Source organism: Acomys minous (genome assembly GCF_964271855.1).
Source record: "Acomys minous genome assembly, chromosome: 2".
Classification (NCBI taxonomy): Eukaryota; Metazoa; Chordata; class Mammalia; order Rodentia; family Muridae; genus Acomys; species Acomys minous.
This window is the reverse complement of record NC_140484.1, coordinates 22190722-22210389: the sequence shown is the minus strand read 5'-3', so window position 1 is coordinate 22210389 and position 19668 is coordinate 22190722. Positions and strand designations below refer to the sequence as shown.

At 44.3% G+C, this 19668-nt stretch overlaps 1 protein-coding gene across 1 annotated transcript in view; it reads right to left on the bottom strand.

Annotated features, from left to right (window-relative positions):
• The window catches only part of LOC311588617 (protein FRA10AC1 homolog), a gene marked incomplete at its 5' end in the record, with an annotated part of 68521 nt that extends 51329 nt beyond the window's left edge, over window positions 1–17192 (bottom strand). The window contains one exon of the mRNA XM_084766472.1: window positions 17115–17192. Within this exon, the coding sequence (XP_084622598.1) occupies window positions 17115–17117 (3 nt within the window). The remainder of the gene's footprint in view (window positions 1–17114) is intronic.
• Window positions 17193–19668: the final 2476 nt, after the last annotated feature.

The following is a 19668-nucleotide window of genomic DNA, read 5'->3' as shown; positions in this document are numbered from 1 at the left end:
ATAGGGAAAGTGTCAATTACCACTGCACTGGGCAAAAACCTACAGGCAGCTGTACACAGAAGAATCATTTATATTAGGTTTGTTTTTTTTTTTTTTACATTGTAAAATAGTTCAAAGACAGTGAAATCTGAACAGCTCAACAGTGGACCGTTCAAAGCAAACAGGGATTTCTTTTTTTTCTTTCCTACTCCAAAGTGTTTCATAATTTGTCCCATGGCCTCCAAGGCATTTTCCACACCTCACACAAGTAGAAGAACATCGGCTCTCCACGGCCTCTGCCTTTCAGCACCAGGCTAGCTACCGTTGACAGTTTGCTTCAGCTCATGGGCTGCTGGTGGCAGGGCTTGACTGTGCAGCCAGCCTTCCTTCTGCTATTGACATCTGTTATGGGCCGGCATTGTGCTAGAAAGGTTGCGAGGCAGCTCGGTCCCACCCCCCTTGAGCCTTACTCTCCAGATAGAGGCAGAAAGAAGTAAATCAAATAATTACAGGCTGTGATCAGTGCAACGAAGGCAAGTGGTTGCTGACACAGGATCACACAAAGGGACTGGCTGCCAGGGCAGGCTGCTCCCAAGAGCGAGCAAAGGGTGATATGGAGCCAGTAAAAAGCGTATGGGCAGGAGTGGCAGGAAGTCAGCCCAGAGCCCCGTAGTCTGTCCTCGCCCTGTGTGGTTCTAGGGGCAGCCTATAGTCCCTGCGGGTACTGCTTATCCTTGCCCAGGACCTGGAAGGGCCAAGTCCTGCCCTCCCAGCAGTTTGACTGGCTGGTTTTCAGTCTATGCTCCTAAAAATGGCAGAGAAGAGAAGAGCCAATCCTTCTCAATCCAGCTCCCTCTTCCCTTTGGTCAGCGCCCTTCTGCTAAGGGAAGCCGGAGATAACGGAGTTGAAACCACAAGGGCTGTTTCCCCGCAGGACTGATTTGATTAGAAAACTGTAAAGCAGGGAGATCTTAACGGAAGAGAAGAAGTCCAGAGGAGGGTGGGGGTGATGGAGCAGCAGAGTCAATGTCACCTGCCTCACAGTTAAGTCCTGGACACAGGCTGAATGAAGCACAACTCTGTTCCAAAATCCTTCCACGCGGCTCCACGGATCTCACCAGGAGGCTGGCAGTAGAAGGGCAAGGTTGGGAACCATCTGTCCAAGTTGGAGCCATGCCCCAGGGGACGGACAGTTGGAGGAAGGAGCAGGAGAGTCTGGGGGCAGTGGTATAGGCAGAAGAGGAAGTGAGAGATAGCAGAATCAGAGAGCCCACAAGACTTCGGAGGGAGGGGTGGGGGCGTATCATAGCAACCAAAGGGAAGCATTTAAAGAAAGGGATGCTGCCAATTATGTCAATACACAGGACTGTTTCTCAAAATGAGGTTCTGAGAACGCCCACATTAGAGTCACTCGGGGCTGGTAAGAATTCTGCGGGTGCTGGCAGTGTCTACTTCAGAACCTCTGCCATCAGAACCAGAACTGAGATGCTTAATAGGCCCTCAGGGGCTCTCTCGCTGCCTCTGCGGTTCCTCTGTCTGCGATTTGACTTACCTGCCTAACTGCTGTGCAAACCGTTAAATGGAAAATTCCCGGAAATAAATAAATAATGAGTTCTAAGCTGTTTGCCATGTTGAGGAGTGTAATAAAATCTCAGCCTACCTGGCTGTGAGATCCCTATGAAACAAACTCAGGACAAGTGGCTAGCTGAGGTGCCTACTAGCAAACCAAAGCACTGCAAGTACCAGCGGCAGAGTCCTGGCTCCTCTCAGCTCTTCTCACCACGTTCCCTACTCCAAACCTCTACAGCCCAGGGACCTGTCTTCCCCCGGCTTCTCTTTCCTATATAATCCTGCCATTTCGGCCACTAGCTTTCTTGGTTATTCTTTCTCTCTTGGCCCACTTGTCCTATTCTCTCTTCTCTTCCTTTCTCACTCCTCCCCCCACACTCACCCCCCCCCCCCAATCCCTTAGCCCTCTCATTTCCTGGTCTGGTTTAGTCTGGACTCTTCCAGATGCCTCTGGCTATACCCTCCCTCATATCTGCAATAAAAAATCCTTCTCAACCATTCTTTGGAACTATCATGTCCTCACTTTATTCATCTAGACTGGCCTTATGAACTGTCTCTTCATCCGGTGTATGCACACTGTATACGTTACTTGCCCGTTAATCACTGAGTGAGTGGGGCCCTGGCCCTGTTATCAGATGAAATGCTGAGCTGTCGTACCAGAGTGTTGATGCTCAAGCAACTTTTATTTTTAACTGTAAAAGTCCTGAAAGTGCAAGAATATTGATGTTAGCAGTCCAGACACACAAAGGGAAGCAGGGAAGTGATTCTTCCTAAGTAAAATGGCAAAATTTTTAAATAAGGAAAGCTGGTGGGGGTAGGGGGGTAGGGGACGTGGCATATTGAGGCCAGAAACATCTAGAGGAGCTTTTGAGATGAAAGACCATATTCACATTGTTGGGTCCAAGTATTTGCAGTTAAACCAAGCCAACATTCCTCAGGAGCTGGTGAAGCCAGTTCCCCTTTTACCAAAGAAGCCATTTCCCTTACCACTGGCAGAAAGGACCAATGGCTGTCTGTGCTGCCCATTAGCATACCGAAGTATATGCTGGCTTCCTGGTCCCCTCCTTATCACAAGGGCCTGTTACACTTTCCAGGGTCCCTTGCTGGCATCCTGGTTCTTCTCACCCTGTCCCTTACCCCAAAGTTCTCCACGGTTTCCTCCCCAGAGCTATGTGCTCATCTCAGCCTCCTTCACCCACACTTTCTCTGCCTTCTTCTCACTCTTCCTGGTCCTTTCTCTCTCTGTGTCTCAGGTTTAATCTGCTGGCCATGTTCAGTCCACTTCTCTCTCTCTCTCTCTCTCTCTCTCTCTCTCTCTCTCTCTCTCTCCCCCCCCCCCTCTGGACTATTCCAGATGCTTCTGGTTGTCCCTTTAATAAAAACCTTCTCTTAACCATACATAACTCAGAGTGGCCATGTCCTCAGTTTATACATCTAGTGCCAAAATCCTCAGTTTATAAACACATCACTTTTTTTTTTTTTACAGTATGGTTACGGTTGTCCTATTTCATTATGTATTGTCAGTCCCTTAACTGCCTAATTTATAATTCACCTTTATTATGTGTTATGTATGAGGCAAACACACAGCAAATATGAGGTTGAGAGTTTCATGCAATTTTAGTCACTCACCAGGAGCTTGGCATCCATCCTCCGTGGACATGGGAAATTCTTGCAACCGGAGTGTTTAAAGACATTGGGCTATTAGACAAATCACTTATTCTCTGAGCCTGTTTTGTTTTTGTTCATAAAGCAACACTTAATTTATTCATAAGGTTGGTCTAGGATAGCCTTCACATATGGTATTTCTGAACACAAGCTATGTAATGCTTAGCACATGCCTGAAACACAACTGGGTGCCAGAGAACTAATATATAGAATAAAGAAATTCCCTCGGGGCCGGTGAAATGGCTCAGTGGGTAAGGGTGCTTGCTGTGCAAACTTTAGGGCCTGAGTTTGACCTCTAGGACCCAGGTAAGGATAAAGGTAGAAGGAGAGACCAGGAGAAAAGTGTCTCCATAAAATTGTCCTCTGCCATCCACACATGAGCTGTGATACTACATCCAACTAACGCCCACCCACCCCCCAAACTGACACACTTTTTTTTTTTAATTAAAAAAGAAATCCTATCAGGTCTGAGCAGAAGAGATTTTCTAGAAATTAAAATGGAAGTAACACTGATAAAGACTCGACAGAACATGTGAGTAACAAATTCAATACGAGAAAAGATGGTTAGCTGATAGAAAGTGGTTAGGAGGCTAAATTAAACAGCAACGACTAGTAAAGTTTCTGTGATACAGACGGGACTGAGAGCTCACTCACAAGGAGGATGAGAAGGATGTGCCAAGTAGGAACACTGGATTGCTTATGAGAAACTAGTCCCGCTGTCCCTGAGATTCCAGGAAGGAATTATTGCAACAGCCACCAGTGTGACTGCAGAGCAGACACCACCCTGGAGCTTCTTAGATGCTCACTTCAAGGCAACACCCTAGTCTTACTGCGTCAGAAACTCTGCAGGGACTACCTAGCAGTTTGTGTGTGGGAGACTGTGGTTTTGTGTTTATATACATGTGCATGCATGTATATATGCATTTGTACACACGTGGTGTCTAGAAGTTCATCTCATACTTTGAGACAGGGTCTTTCAGTGAACCCAGAGCTCACTGGCTGGACTTTATGGCCAGCAAGCTCAGGGAATCTGCCTGTCTCTGGCCTGCTTCGGATCTCCGCTCAGCACTTGAGTCGTCGACTGCCATGGCCGGCCTTCATGTGGGTACTATGGATTCGAACTCACGTCTTCATGCTTGCATAGCAAGCTCTTTATCCAGTGAGTCATCTCCCCAGCCCCCAACAAGCCCTTCAGGTGACCTCTGTTCACTTTAAGTCCGAGAACCACTGGGCTAGGGAATAGCAACAATAAAAGCATAAGTCCTTGACTTCTAAAGTTATAGTATCATGAATAATTATATTGTATTATATATTGAAAATTGGGTATGAATGTAGCTTTTAGGTGCTTTCTACTTACATATACATGTAGACTCACACACATAAAAATATAACTGCAGGTGGTAAATGTGTTAATTTTCTTAACTTTGGTAATTATCTATAATTATAACAAAACAGCATGCTGTAATTTTTATATATATACACACACACAATAAAAATAGAGTTGTGATGAAAAGTGGCAGGTGGCAGAGAGATACACGGTAAATGACTGCCTAGGGAAGCAATAAGGTGACAGCAGGATTTGTGGGAGAGGCAGGACATGTCACCTGGACAGGAAGAGTCAGAAGGGAGAGGATGGCTGGGGGACCAGCTGCAACATGTGGGCTTGTGTTAAATCAGGGTCACTGCTGCCTATTATACAGAACAAGAAAAACCTTGGCGAGAAACAGCCCTCTTCCGTCTGTCCTCTGTGCCACTTCCTCCTGCGCGCAGCTACCTTCATGCACTTACCTTCACTTTCAAGGCTATGTGGAGGCACAATTCAGCACAAATGAGACATCTTGTTGATTTTTTTTTAACATTTATGTAAATTTTTTTGACCAGGCCATTCACTAATATTTTTTAAAGCCAGCTCTACACTCACTGGGAATCAGAAGGCATCAGATTTATTCAAAACTGAGTGGCTTTGGCCTCCAGGACTTCTACAAAGAGTTTGGGATTTAAAGTTGAAAACTCAGAAACCCAAAGATTGTTCCTTCCCTCTCTCTTTTTTTGGTGCCTGGGACGGTTTCTCTGGCCTCAGGTTTGCTTTGTCCCCTGTGGGGGACACTAGACCCACCCAGGACAAAGTTTATGACATCGTACTCAAATCATTTATATGGACGGAAACTTAATCCAGGCTAGGCCATGGGGAACCAAAACCTTAAGTGGCCGATGGGAGAGCAAAACCAGACCCAGGTCTCCTAAAGCCCTGGTTAGGAGGAATCAGCTTCCTCCTTCTCTCTTCTTGGAATATAATCAAACAAAAGCCCAAAACTAAAATATTTTTAATTCAAAGTAACCCCCCCTTCACCCTAGTCTGATTAAAAGTATGAATGATGAATCACAATTCAACATTTCTAACAATTCAATAATCAAACATCACTCTCTAAGCAGAATTATTTTAGAAAGGGGAGAAAATGGAGAATTTTTCTATTCTTTATGCTGTATCTACCACCATCAGCAGTAATTGGTATGCTTAGGCCCCTTCTCTAACACATCACAATGGTTCCTCTCTCAGAACTGTGTTATGTTTTCCTGATTCGCAGTTTACATCCCTTTAGGGATCAAACCTGCTGAAAGAGAATGGCCACATCTTATGCACTTCTGTATTCTTCCTGGTCGCTTGGCCTGGTTTTGTCATATTGTCCCTTCTAAGACTTCGACATGGCTTTCAGTTTTCATAAATACTTGCAGGATGGTAAGTCATAAAAGAACCCAAAGCCAATATTTTTTGCAATGGTTGCCTTCCAGATTTAAAGGGGAGCCAAATAGCAAAACGAATGTGCCACATCAGTGGAGGAATTTAACAAACTGCCTTTTAAAGAGAGAACAGCAGAGGAGGCGACAGGCTCAGATACACAACTCCGAAATCAAAGTCACAAGATGCATTGGCTCAAAACCTTCTGAGGCAAATTAAAATTTCAACCCATAGCAACATTGGCGAGATCAAACCAAACACCAAATTACATCTAAGCTAATTTCCCTTTCTATAGTCAATGTGCTGTTTTGAGGCAAATAATAATAACACGGCCAAGGAGCTGTGTTTACTTGCAACTTTTGAGAGAAAATCGGCCTGCTTGCTTCCCTGTAAAAATGGGAGGAAGAGAGGCGAGGGTTCCTACATACTTCAGCTGAAAAATGAAACGAGCTCCCGGTGCCAATAACTGAAAAATATGGGGGAAATTGTGCCAAACACTTGGCAGCAGCTGGAACAATTAAGCAAGCACCTGCTTCCACCTTCATCTGCTGCCCGTGCGTCCCTGCTTCAGTTGGGCTGCTTTCTGAGGTTTTTTGAAAATATCTGCAACTCACTGCAAACAGACAGACCTAACTTTTCCCACATCTGTCCATTTCCTCTGTCCCCTTGGCTGTCGTTGACTCAGACAATGGAGTGTCAGGAAGCTCCAGGCAAGGCACAGGGTAACCACACCTCCATCCTAAGCTGTGAGCTTTCAGAGACACAGTGAGGCTGCTGTACGGTAATACACTCTGGCAGGAGAGTGCCAATGTTCCCCCAGTTCTGGCCAAGTGGTGTCACCCCAGAGAGACCCTGCAAATGAAGAAATAGATGAGACTTCTGGGGGCTGGAGTGTTACTGACTTTAGTCTAGAACAAAAGCAAGTTGGGTTAGAGATTTGAGCGCTTACCGATTATTACAGATGAGGCTGTTACCAGCGTACAATTACCATGGTAGTCAGAGAAGACACATGGCCAGGCTGTGATGAGCTGAATTGTGCAAATGTAACGCAGGTGCTCATGTTAAACTGTTTATAAAAATTCAACCAAAGGGAATAAGATAATGCGTCATTCATCCACCAGAAGTGAACTGACACCATCGAAAGGCCTGGACTCTCATTTCCTCTTGTCATCTATAGAAGCTAGCTAATGATGCTCATTTCAGAGGTGTCTGTGAGGTCGACTGAGATAGCATGTGTGAGCCACTTTGCTCCGCATTTCCTTTGTAAAAAGATAATTCGTGGATGTGAATTGCATTTCACATGGAAAATCAAGTTCATTATCCGGAGAATTCTTCCTGCTCGCAGTCCACTAATAGATGCTTCACATTCAAGCACGCGCTTTCAATAGAGAAAAATGGAAAGTGCCATTCAGACTTGACAATCAGTGAAGCGGGCTGCTTCTCGCAGGGAGAAAACAAACCTGAGGGAGTGAGACAAATACCCACTTGTCCTTCAATCTTAAATGTCAAATTAACAATTCTCTTTCCATCCGGATTCCAACTACTCTGTTACCCTGGGGAGAAATTCTTTTTTATCTGCTTTTGAGTTCCTGCTAACACAGCAGGGAACCTGTGAAGAGAACTTCGTGGAACACAGAGCTCCTGGCTACAGCTCAAAGCTCCCTGAGGGCAGGAACCTCTATGCCTGCCTGCCCCCCCACACACACCCCCCGCCATCTCCCAGTGGCTTCCAGAATGCTCCCCCACACAGTAGCACTCAGTGTGCAGTTACTGCTTGGCTTCAGTGCCTCAGGAGGAAGAGGCAGGGGAAGGAAACCAAAGTTGTTTTATTTTGTCAACTTCATTGGCATGTTCCACATTTGTCTTATTGTTTAAATTGTGACTCTTACATGGGGACACTTTATCTTGTTCCTAACAGGTGCTTGTCTTGTGACTAAGACCCAGCGTTCTACAAGCAGAGTCTAATTAGTTAATACTTCACGAAAGAAACCAGAAAGACTAGTCAGTCCCAAAAGTCCTGATAGTCTAAAGACTTAAGAGCTTAAAGGTCTCTCTCTCTCTCTCTCTCTCTCTCTCTCTCTCTCTCTCTCTCTCTCTCTGTCTCTCTCTCTCTCTCTCTCTCCCTCCCTCCTCCCTCTTTCTCTCCATCCCTTCTTCCTCCATCTCACTCCTTTTTCTTCCCATTTCTCTTCCCACCCTCTTTGTCTTCTCCCTGTCCCTTCTCTTTGGCCACCACCCTTGGAAAACCTGGACCAAACAAATGGGTGTGAGCTTCAGGTTATATCATCCATGGAATATTGAACTTTGGACACACACACACACACACACACACACACACACACACACACACACACACACTACCTCTCTCACAAACTAATGTGAAACTGATTTGTCCTTGAAGTATGTCTATGGTCCGAGGCAGCCGGATAAGCAGATGCAGCATCCAGTCTACCCTATGCAGCATCCAGTCTGCCCTATGCAGCATCCATCCAGTCTAACCTAAGTATCATCCTGTCTACCCTATGCAACATCCTGTCTACCTTATGCAACATCCAGTCTACCCTAAGCAGCATCCATCCAGTCTTCCTTATGCAGCATCCATCCAGTCTTCCCTATGCAGCATCAATCCAGTCTACCCTATGCAGCATCCATCCAGTCTACCCTATGCAACATCCATCCAATCCTCCCTATGCAACATCCATTCAGTCTTCTCTATGCAACATTCATCCAGTCTACCCTCCATCCAGTCTTCCCTATGCAGCATCCATCCAGAATGCTCAGAAACCTGCTTTAATCTTCTCCCTCCTATAAAACCTGGAGTTCCTTTACTCAAGTTCAAGGGGATAACATTTAAGCAGAACCTTGGAAATGGAAAGAGAAAGAGAAGATGAGCATGTAGGAAAGGGAAACTGACCTAAGACAGAGTAGCAGGAGACCCGAGCACAGGACAGCTTCATTTTTCTGGACACATAATCAAGTTGTGGTGGACAGATGAGAGCTACAGGAAGGAAGGGCCATAGAGGATTCTAACAGCATAGATTGAATGGAGAAAAGAGAGACCAAAAATTAAAGCAGTCTCCATTGCCTCGGGGTATGACAAAAAGTTCTAGAGTGCCTCTATTTATATCAATTTTAAGTCCAGGGGAAGAAATAGAAGCCACTTTTATGGTTTCAGTGTCCTGTAGATCAGTGATGGTCCCAGTGACTTATAATGGTGCATGGAATGGACAATCTTTGACATCCATAGAGGAGAACTGTCAAGGCAAATCTGTCTAGCATGGGCTGATTCTACTACAGGAACCCGCTAAAGATGTGTTAGGAGTCCCGGAAAACATACTGGAGTGGGCCTAGGACAATCAGAAAGATGGCAGATCAGGATAGTGGACCCCCCCCCTTAAAGCCCATAATCTATCTTGGTTAGCAAAGAATAGATTCATTTGTCCATCTGACCAAGGAGAATATGAATGGCTTATGCTGATCCTGTCCCTGGCCTTCAACTGTGTCTATAAAATGGAATCAACTCTCTGGAGACTAGACATGAGTTCCCAATGGTCAGATTCACAGCAGTGTTTCTAGAGCCACGTAGAGGGAACAAAGAGTACGAAGGTCTGGGGTAAGATGCCAGATATATTTACTTAGGAGGCTCTGCATAGCTGAAATACAAAATGAGGATATAAATTCTTCATCTTAGATCTCAGATGACCCATGAGGGTGGGCTGGGGCTGATGCTCTTCTGTTGGACATTCATGTGGTAAGTCTAGAATGTTGTAGGGGTCCTTGTAGTTATAGGACAGCAGGTGGCGTTAAACAAGGGAATCAAAAATGTCCTGGAAGTAGGGTGCAATAATTAAGAGCACAGCCAGGCTGCAAGATGAGCTCAGTCCTACCTTTTAGCACTTAGGGAAGGAGTCAGGAGGCCAGGGTGATGCCTGTGAGGAGATCAGATCCCTAGGACACACACTCTTGGGCCAACTTGTCCTCACACTATTGCCACTTTTGTCTTTCTGTTGTGACCTTGAAAATTGTAGCATCTACATGTTAGCTTGCAAATGTCAGATAATGCCCACAATTGGAGAGTGTGCTCAGGAGGGATGACATAACTTGTAGTCAGGGTCTTAGGTGCCCCTAACACACCCCCCCCACACACACACACCAAGAACTTGCTTCTGCTGCTTGTTTGCTGTATAGTGTTTAGTGTTGGGCAAGTTATTTGACCTGCCTAAAGTATGGGGGCAAGAGTGAGTGATCATATCAGTTCTCCAAACTGTGTTTCCTTTTCCCTCTGGTTATTTCCAGTGGACATTTCCTTGTGGGCGTTCCCAGCTTCTCTTGAGAGCTTACTCAACCATGTGACTGAGTTCTGGCCCTTAGAAGGTGGGTGGAAATGAAATGTGCTGCATTCAAGCCTGTGTCTTAGGAAACCTTCTGTGAGGTCCTTGACACCTGCACTTCTTTCTTTGCAAATTTCCCAGAAACATGCAAATGATTCAGTGAATGATTCTAGAATCCTAGAGAGTCCGCAGTTTCTCAGGAAGCAACTCGTTTCCTCTCCTCCCTTTTGCTCCTACTGTGTTATAAGAAATCAGCTACTATGATAGTAAGCTGTTGAAATTTGGGGACTTTTTTTTTAAGCACAACTAACCTACCCTGACTAATAAAACAATTTAACACACTTATTAAATGATAATATACATATTAAATGCTTGATAAGCAATGGCTATTTTTAATATGTATCTACCTCCCTTGAAGCATATGGAATTTTTTCCCTACTGCTATTTCCTCCCGTCAACCACATGACCATGGTGCCCCTGTGTGGAGAGCCACAGATAGCAGCGCCCCCTGCTGCTTCCCTGGCGCAATGCGCCCCTTATGCGCATGCGCAATGCGCCTTTGAGTGAGCCCCTTATGCGCATGCCTGAAGGCATAGCGTGAGGTGGCATGATCTGAACAAGGCATAGCGTGAGGTGGCGTGATCCGAATGCACCAACCAAGAGTGACAACGTGGCAGTCTCTGATAGGACCAGGCACACTATAAAGGTTCTGTGGGAGCTTTTCCCGAAGTCACTCCGGTAGTCAAGGTTCCTGAATAAACTGCTGCAAGAAGAGTTCCCGGTGTTGGTGTCTTTCCTGCTGGTCAGGGGCAGCATCGACACCCCTGAAGGGGCAGTGCCACCTTGTCTTTTAGCCTGATCACAAGTTTAGTGCATGGCTTCTCTCCAGACCTTGACTTTCTAACCACATCTCCTTGCAAAACCCTGGGAAGGGTGTGGAGGGGATGTTTCTATTGACATGATAATGGTTCTGAAGTGAGTCAGAAGTGTAAGGCAGTCCAACTGGCACGGTTCGCCGCAACTCCATTTTTGCTTTGCACATTTCTGTACGAAGGCTAGGGCTGAGAGTTAAATTAGTTTGGGAACTGACTCCATGGGCAGTACAATCTGCTCCTCTGGGGAAAACATTTCATAGAAACTGTTCCTGTCGAATTTTCGTGCAACTTCCAATTTTTAATTAGAAACAGGAGGACCAGATGGGTGGCAAGAGGAATTTCAGGTAACTAGACTGCAAATGCTCATAGACTAAGGTTAAGATCAATAACTGTGATCGATGGTGGCACTTAATCAATATGATTTAGAGTAGTTTCAGGGGTTGCTTGCTGGAGGACCTCCGACGTCTCCTTCACTGTTGGCAATGCCTGAAGTTTTTTATGGCAACCCTAATTATATGCCACTTCAAATTTTTGTTCTTGAGATATAGTCTTGCTGTGTAGTCCAGGCTGATCTTGAACTCCCAATCCTCCAGGCCTCCATCCTCCCAAGTGCTAGGATTATATATGTGATGTTTCTTAACCCTCACGATTCTCCTGCACGGCATAAATACAGTCATGAACAAGAAGACTCTACACAATCACGTGATCTGCACAAGACTTCATAGCTGTTAAAGGGCAAAGCAAGAACTCCTCCGCATACCCAGGCTTCACAGTCTTTCTGCTATACTTGAGTCTGCCACGGTTACAGTTTCATTCTTTCAGATGACATATTTGCTAAGTAAATCAGTCAAACGAAAATCTTACCTGAACCTTAATATACAACTGGAAACTTCCTGGTATTAGTAATTTAGGGACTTAGAGGCAAGCCGAAGAAACCAAACACAGAAGCTAATTAAGTTATAAGCCCTGGGCTTACATGTGAATAGCACAGGATGAGCCACTCTAGGCACCTCCCCAGTAAAGCCTCTCAGAAGACACTTATGCTGGGCTCCTGTCTGCAGAGTATCCTTAAGAGTGACAGGGGTTGGCTCTCTCCCATGGGATGGGTCTCAAGTTGGGCCAGCCATTGGTTTGCCATTCCCTCAATCTCTCTTCCATCTTTACCCCTACACTTCTTGTAAGCCAATTTTTGGGTCTACTTTCTTGTTCTGAGTGAAATTCAAGCATCTTCCTTTGTACCCTCCTTGGCTTCTTTGAGTCTGTGGATTGTCGCACATTTATCCTGTACAATATGGCTAATATCTACTTATAAGTGAGAACATACCATGGGTGTCTTTCTGAGTCTGGGTTACCTTGTTCAGGATATTTTCTAGTTCCATCTATTTGCCTGCAAATTCCATGATGTCTTTGGTTTTTAATACCTGAGTAGTATTCCATTGTGTAAATGTACCACAGTTTCTTTATCCATTCTTCAGTTAAGAGACATCTGGGTTGTCTCCTGACTATTATGAATGAAGCAGCTGCTGTGAACACAATTGAGCAAATGTCCTTGTGATATCATGGGAGTATCTTTTGGGTATATGGCAGGAGTGATATAGCTGGGCCTTGAGGTAGATCTATTCCTGATTTTCTTAGAAGCCTCCAGGTTGATTTCCATAGTGGTTGTACAAATTTGCACTCCCCCCAGCAATGAAGAGGTATGAAGACAGATCTCTCAAGGTCCCAGCCACAGAAACTGCTTCCTCAACTAGGCACTTTTCTTGTATCTAGATTTAATTACTCTTTTAAAAATCCTTGTCTTCGCGTAAAATGTCATTGGATGGCTTCGGTGTGTGGATTTTAGGGGACAGAGAACTTCCGTTGGTGAGGGGTTTGCAAGCACACAACTGTCTGAATGCTCACCCCATCCTGAGATGCATTTTAAAGATGTGATCAGGGAGGTTTAAAAAGTGCTGGGCATGCATGCAGCAGGCTCTGACCATCTTGTGGAGGAGCTGAAAGGTTCTGCAACCTCAGTGCTTCCTTCTATTTACCATTTGTTGCACTCCTTACAATGAAAGGGCCCTGGAGGCTTATTTTCCCCAGGCAGTACCTCCAAGACTGAGTCCCCAGTCCAGATGGAGTACTAAGAATGCTGATTGTAAGGAGCAGAAAGGGGAAAGAGATGAGCCACTGAGAAGGCTGAAAGAAAGTCCTGGAGCTGCAGGATGGAAGACACAAGGGTGTGGGCACTGGCCTGTGACTGGACAAAAGCCAGGAGAGGGTCTGACAAGTTGAGAGAGACTGAGGTACTCCATTTGTTTCTTCACGTGCCTCTTGCCATTGATAACCCCTACCAAGAATCTCTGCCTTCATTTTATCCAAAGGCCTTTCTAGGATCAGTGTCACTCTTGTCTTTGGGAGGATCGTTTTTTAAATGGTCTTAATGAAAAGTGACCAGGCCTGGCCAGATGGCTCCGCTGGTAACACTGCTTGCCCTCAAGCCTGGTGAACTGAGTTCAATTCCTGGTATCCAGAAGGTAGAAAAAATTGACTCCTCCCCCACACACTGTGACGCGTGTGCACATATGACATACAAATAAATATTTTATTATGAAGAAATGATCAATTATTATGTCCTTAGGTCCAAATCTTCTTTCTGCCATTGCCAGGCTTCGGAATGGTTGGTTTCACCTCTTTCTTTACTGAGGAGATGGGCACATCCTCAGTGCAGATCCCAGAGACCTGCTGTGAGAAATGAGTGAAGGACTATAGTACATTCTGAGGTTCTCAGTGCCATGTTCAATGGAAGATGCAACGGGCGTGGCGCTTTTTCTTGTGCTTTTTCCTTGTTCGTCACTCTTCTCCTTGTTCTTTTGTGTCCTGAAACCCTTCAAAACTTCTTTGTGAGGATTAGAAGGTGTAGCACAGAGGGATGCAAAACGTCTGAGAGGGGAGATGTCCACTGCCACACCAGCTGATGGATGCCCACAGCCAAACAGAAGACATAGGGAGTCCCTCAGGTGTCCCTAGAGCCTTGAGAGCCAGTAGGTGTCACTCGAGAGCCTCTGGAGCCAGGAGGAGCTCACACAGATAAGAACCATGCAAGATTTATTTCATAGACCCCATTAGTTAGGAATCACACAATGAACAGTTTGGAAACAGACATACCATATTTTTCGGACCATAAGATGCACCTTTTCTCCCCAAAAGTGTGTGGGAAGGGGGATTAGGATGCACCTTGTCGTCTGATTGTTGGTTTTTTACTGTTTTTCTTGTTTTACTGCTCTAAAATCTGGATGTGTCTTATGGTCAGGTGCGTCTTATCGTCTGAAAAATATGGTAGGCAGAATTCAAAATATACACTCTTGGGAATATCACTGCAGTTCCTCATTTGCGCAATGAGGGCATTAGTGTCTTGTGTCCAACGCAGGTGAAATAGCCATCAAGACACCACATAAGAAGCACTAGGCCTGCAGGAGGCCCAAAGGTTTGGTTTTTTCCATCTTCCTGCCTCCACTGCTCAGAACAGTGAGGCATTGCCACATGTGAGGCCCAGCTCAAGCCTGGCTCCAAAACTGTTAACACTCACCCTTGCTCTGGACCCCCAGGGCATTAATCCTATGGTCATAGTCAGTTCTCTCATCCCCTTGCTATTTTCTGGGGTCAAATTCTTTGCTTCTTGGGTCACCATTCCTAGTGAAATTAAGGGGTGTAATAGAGGCCACAAGTCATCGCAGTGATTGAATTCACTAAGTTCTTCCAGAGTGAGAGTAGAAAGGGAAATAAAATGAAACAGAAGCTTTCCAAAGGGGTAAGACAAAAGCCTAAACTCCAGCAACGCACAGTCCAAGTTTCTGAAGCTTTCACAGTCTCATTGTGTGATTTTTCCATTTAATTTCACAATCTTAAACCAAAACACAAACATGAATTTTTTTTTTAAAAAAAGGAAAACTGAAGGGACAGTTAAGGCTTTCTCTTGGCTGCTGGGAACTGTCTTTGGAGTGATTCGGGTGGGTATCAAGCAGAAGGCAGAAGAGCCATTGTGCTTTCTGTTTCCTGTTTTGTACTTCAGTGTCCCAGTCTTGCTCTGCAGCAGCACCTGAGAGTGTGGCTTTTCCACAGCACCACCCCAAAATACATTTCAGCTAAATTATTTTTATTCTGACCACAGTTTAGAATTATCCTTGTTTTATTCCTAAATAACTTTTCTTTATAGAATAGACTTCTGTCCCAGGGTACTTTGTGGGCAGAGTGCTTGGATCTGTTAAAATTCAACTAACCATACATGTTTCTGAAAAAAACACTAAAAGTTAAGATCATATTTGATTATCGGAGATCACTTTGTCCTGTTTACTTTTACTGCTGTTTTTTGGGCAGTCTTTCCATGTAGCCTAAGCAGGACTAACTAGAAATTGCTACATAGCTCATGCGGGCCTCAAATTTATTATTCTCCGGCTTCTCACAGTCCAGATTACAGGCTTGGATCACCTTGTAAGGGTTATTATAACTATTACTGCTATATATTAAAGGTTTCACTGTGACATTTCCATATATGCATATGGTCTGTTCTGATTATTTTTGGTTTAAACTTACGCGTTTTGGTTAAAGGCTATAAACATGTTGACTGTACACAAAGTGAAAAAGGTGTAGCACAGGGCTTTGTTAGTTAATTGGTTTGTTTGATTGATTTTTTGAGACAGGGTTTTTCTGCATAGCCCTGGCTGTCCTAGACTCACTTTGTAGACCAGGCTGGCCTCAAACCCACAGAGAAGCACCTGCCTCTGCCTCCCAAGTGCTGGAATTAATTAAAGGTGTGTGCCATCATGCCCAGATTACACCTGTTTTTATTATTTTATTTTATTTTGGTTTTTCGAGACAGGGTTACACCTCAGTTTTTAAACACAGTTTTTTTTTCTAGAGAGAGAATTTAGGAAGTCAAAGGATATTAGTGCTGTAAAGATGGCGACATTGAAGCCTAAGGAAAGAACGTGTCTTGGCCAAGACCGCATGGGCGTTCCACAGTTCTTATCAGAACTGTCCACTTGTTTTGGATTCTTTGTGGGCAGTATTCAGGTTCCCCGAGTTAATGGTTAATTTATTGATCAGTATTCAGAAAAAAATGCACCAAAAATTTTGCTATGTTTTCAACCATGCAATCCTCTTTAGTTCCTTCTTGGATCTAAGTACATTTGGGTTGGGATAATCTTTATTGTGTATGAAGGACCCAAGAATTGTAGTTTTAGCATTCTCTATCTCACACATACAAACGGAGTTTTCTAACTAGGTTGATGACAGAACTTCCCACACACGTTTCCAAAGGCATCCAAGAAAGGTAATAGTGCTCTGAATTGATAACCACACACAGGATGGGAAGCCTAGAATCAAAACCATGAGAAGTCCTCACAGGCTTCCGTATCCTCACCTCCCATGGCCTTCTATGATGTTCCCCTGGCTAAAGGATCATTCACTCTATCTTGAAAGCTCTTTGAGCATCCAGGAATACCCATAAATAATGTTCATCTATTCACTAGCTTCAGGTCCATAGCACAAAACAAAACAGAACACACACACAAACAAACAGAACAGACAAACAAAACAAACAGACGACAACTAGACCTAATGTCTTCAGGGCTCTAGAACACTCAACAACTCTCTGCTCATTAATTTTCAGTGTGCAAAAACCTGTTCAAAACTGATCTTGCCTTTTTTCAATAATTACTACCTAATTAGGTTGCTAGCAGGGGCAATTTCTAAGGGAGGCATCATTTGATATTACTCAACCCAAGACTTTATTTGGAAAACTGGAGCAAAGGAGTTCAGGGTTATACTCAAGGTCACACAGATCACACACAGCAGAATCTGACCTTGGCCTATTACCTTTCTTCTATAGCTCAGAGACAACCCTCCCATGTGCCAGTATCTCCAAGACCCAGTCCTGGTAATGCAATGAGACTAGTGTACAAGCCCAATACTCACCATGCATGGCGGTCCTACACTCACACAGCTTTTTCGTGCTCCTGTGGGAACAAGGTGAAATCACCTGTATTCCAGAAAACCGCGGTGAAGCAAGGACATGGTTCTGTGGAGAGAGAGAGATTATTAAATTCATAGCATCTCAGGTCTGAATGTTACATTTTTAAGCCAATTAGACATCTTCAGCAAGCTGCCTAACCTTGGTGAACCTCAGTTTCCTGACTTAGAAGCGGGGGGCAATAGCCAAACTGTGATACAATGACTAAATGGGATATTTGATTCTAAATCATATGAAACAATTTTCATAACAATATAAAGCAATTACATAAGTTCTTCTTCCTCTTCATCATCATCATCATCATCATCATCTCACACCATTTATCATCACCATGATCGATCAACAACATTGTCTTTACTTCTCTGAGAAGGAATTGAATCAGACACGAGAACAAGGGTGGTCCAATTTCTGCTGCCAGCACCAGCTAGGAGAGACTCCGCCCTTGAAGGCTAGAGCCACCATTCACTTTCTACTCAACCTTGAAGAGGAATATGAAAATGTATAGAGTCAGAAACAAAGACCAGTAGTTAAGATTAAGCAAAACGTGATTCAGTTTTTTCCCTTAGAGTAAATAAAAGTTCAAGCTCACACCTCTAAGCCAATTTTTCTTTTCACAAAATGATTTTTACTGACTTTTCCTGGTTAGTGACCACTCCCTTAAAGGAACAGAGAAGTCAGTTGTGTGTCCTGCCTCCAAAGATGCATTTCTAAGCTGCATATTAAGACTTGCTGCCCTTCTTCTCAGTTGACAGGGATGGACTAGGACTCTTGATGAACAAAATAGCCTGCACTGAAGTCCCCACTTTCCTTCATTCTTGTCTTTTGCTGGAGACCACTGTTCCTCTTGGGGTGGTCTTCAAGGTGCCATCTTTTTGCTATGGCTCCATCAGTTTCCTACTGAAGGGTGGGTAGAAAATAGTAATTAGGTATGTCTTCTTTCTTAGACTCTGATGCTTTGGCCTCCGGGGCCAGGCAGACCTGGAGGGACTACCTTTCTGTAGCCCATCTCCAGAGATCACAACTGACTTACTAAGGTGGGTACATCTTTCACACACAAAGCAGTCATCCGGATTCCAGCCTCTACTAAACGCTGCTCTATTAGGCTCTCACACTCCCAGGCACCACCTCCTGATTACTCCAGCCAAGAACCATTAATTCAGGAACAGCCTTACTCTGCCTCACCCACTTCCTCAGAAAAGGCTCTTCCTCCTTGCTCTGTCTGCCTCATGACTAACCTTGATGCCTCGTCAGGTATCAAGCCATGCTTCTGCATGATGCCTTAGAGTTTCATAAGGGAACTTTTTAAAAACAACCAAATCCTAGGTGGGCATTGTGGCTCAAGCCTATAGTCCCAACACTCCAGAAGCAGAGGCAGGTAGGTCTCTGTGAGTTTGAGGCCAGCTTGGGCTACATAGTGAGTTCCAGGATAGCCAGAGCTATATAGTAAGACCATTCTGTCTCAAAACAGCAATGGCTAAACTATAACCTCTATGTGACATAAGCATCATGGGCTTTCAAAATTCCTCATGCGATTCCAAAGTTTGAGAGCCACACTAAGTTTTCATGGTGCACATTTCTAAATCTTCACTGTGCTGTTTCCAATGCCCTCTTTTGGACACTGGAAATGCAGAAGCTTTTTTAACCCAGAAACTCACTCATTTTACAATCTACTGCCTCTTCACCTACATTTGTACAATTGCACAGTCATCCTGTAGAGACATTGGAGTTTGCCATTGAACACAATTTTTATACAAGAACTTTTGGTAAACAAGGAGTTAAGATGATAGCTAGCTCAGCTGCATGCTGGGAATTGTAGTTCAGTAGCAATGCCTTAAGGTACTGGTTAAGGTTGGCTTCCAAAGCAGCACACAGTATATCCCATTCTCCATGGCTCATCAGAGAGGCAGATAATAATGTAGATATCAGTCAGAAGTTCCAGGTTAGAGCCTAGCACCCATCTCACTAGCTGTGGGGCCCTAGACAAGCTTCTTCCCTCCTGTATTTCCTTTTCTGTGACTATAGGGTAAATAACAATAGTCCTTCCTAGAAGAACTACGAGCAGGAATAACAACAACAACAACAACAACAACAACAACAACAACAACAACAATAATAATAATAATAATAATAATAATAACCAGCCCATAGGATTGCTGTTAGTGCATGCAATGTGCATTAGAATGCCAGCTGTCGTGTAATGGGCATTACATAAGCATCTGATTTCATTTTTATTGCTTCCCAACTCCCCTCTGAGCCAAAGCTTTACTCTCTTGGGTCAGAAGAGGTGAAACTCCACTGATTCTATCATTAGAAGAAGAAAATTTAACAGTCCTTTGAGAAATGATTCATAATTGTTTGTTCAAACTGTCTTAAGATCACTTTTCTATAAAATAGTGGGGTTGAGTGTGGTGATAAGCCAGAGGAAAGGCCACGCTTAGTTAGCAGATCCTGGTGTCATGGTACATGCTCTTGGTTTACCTGCCTGGTACCCATTCCTCT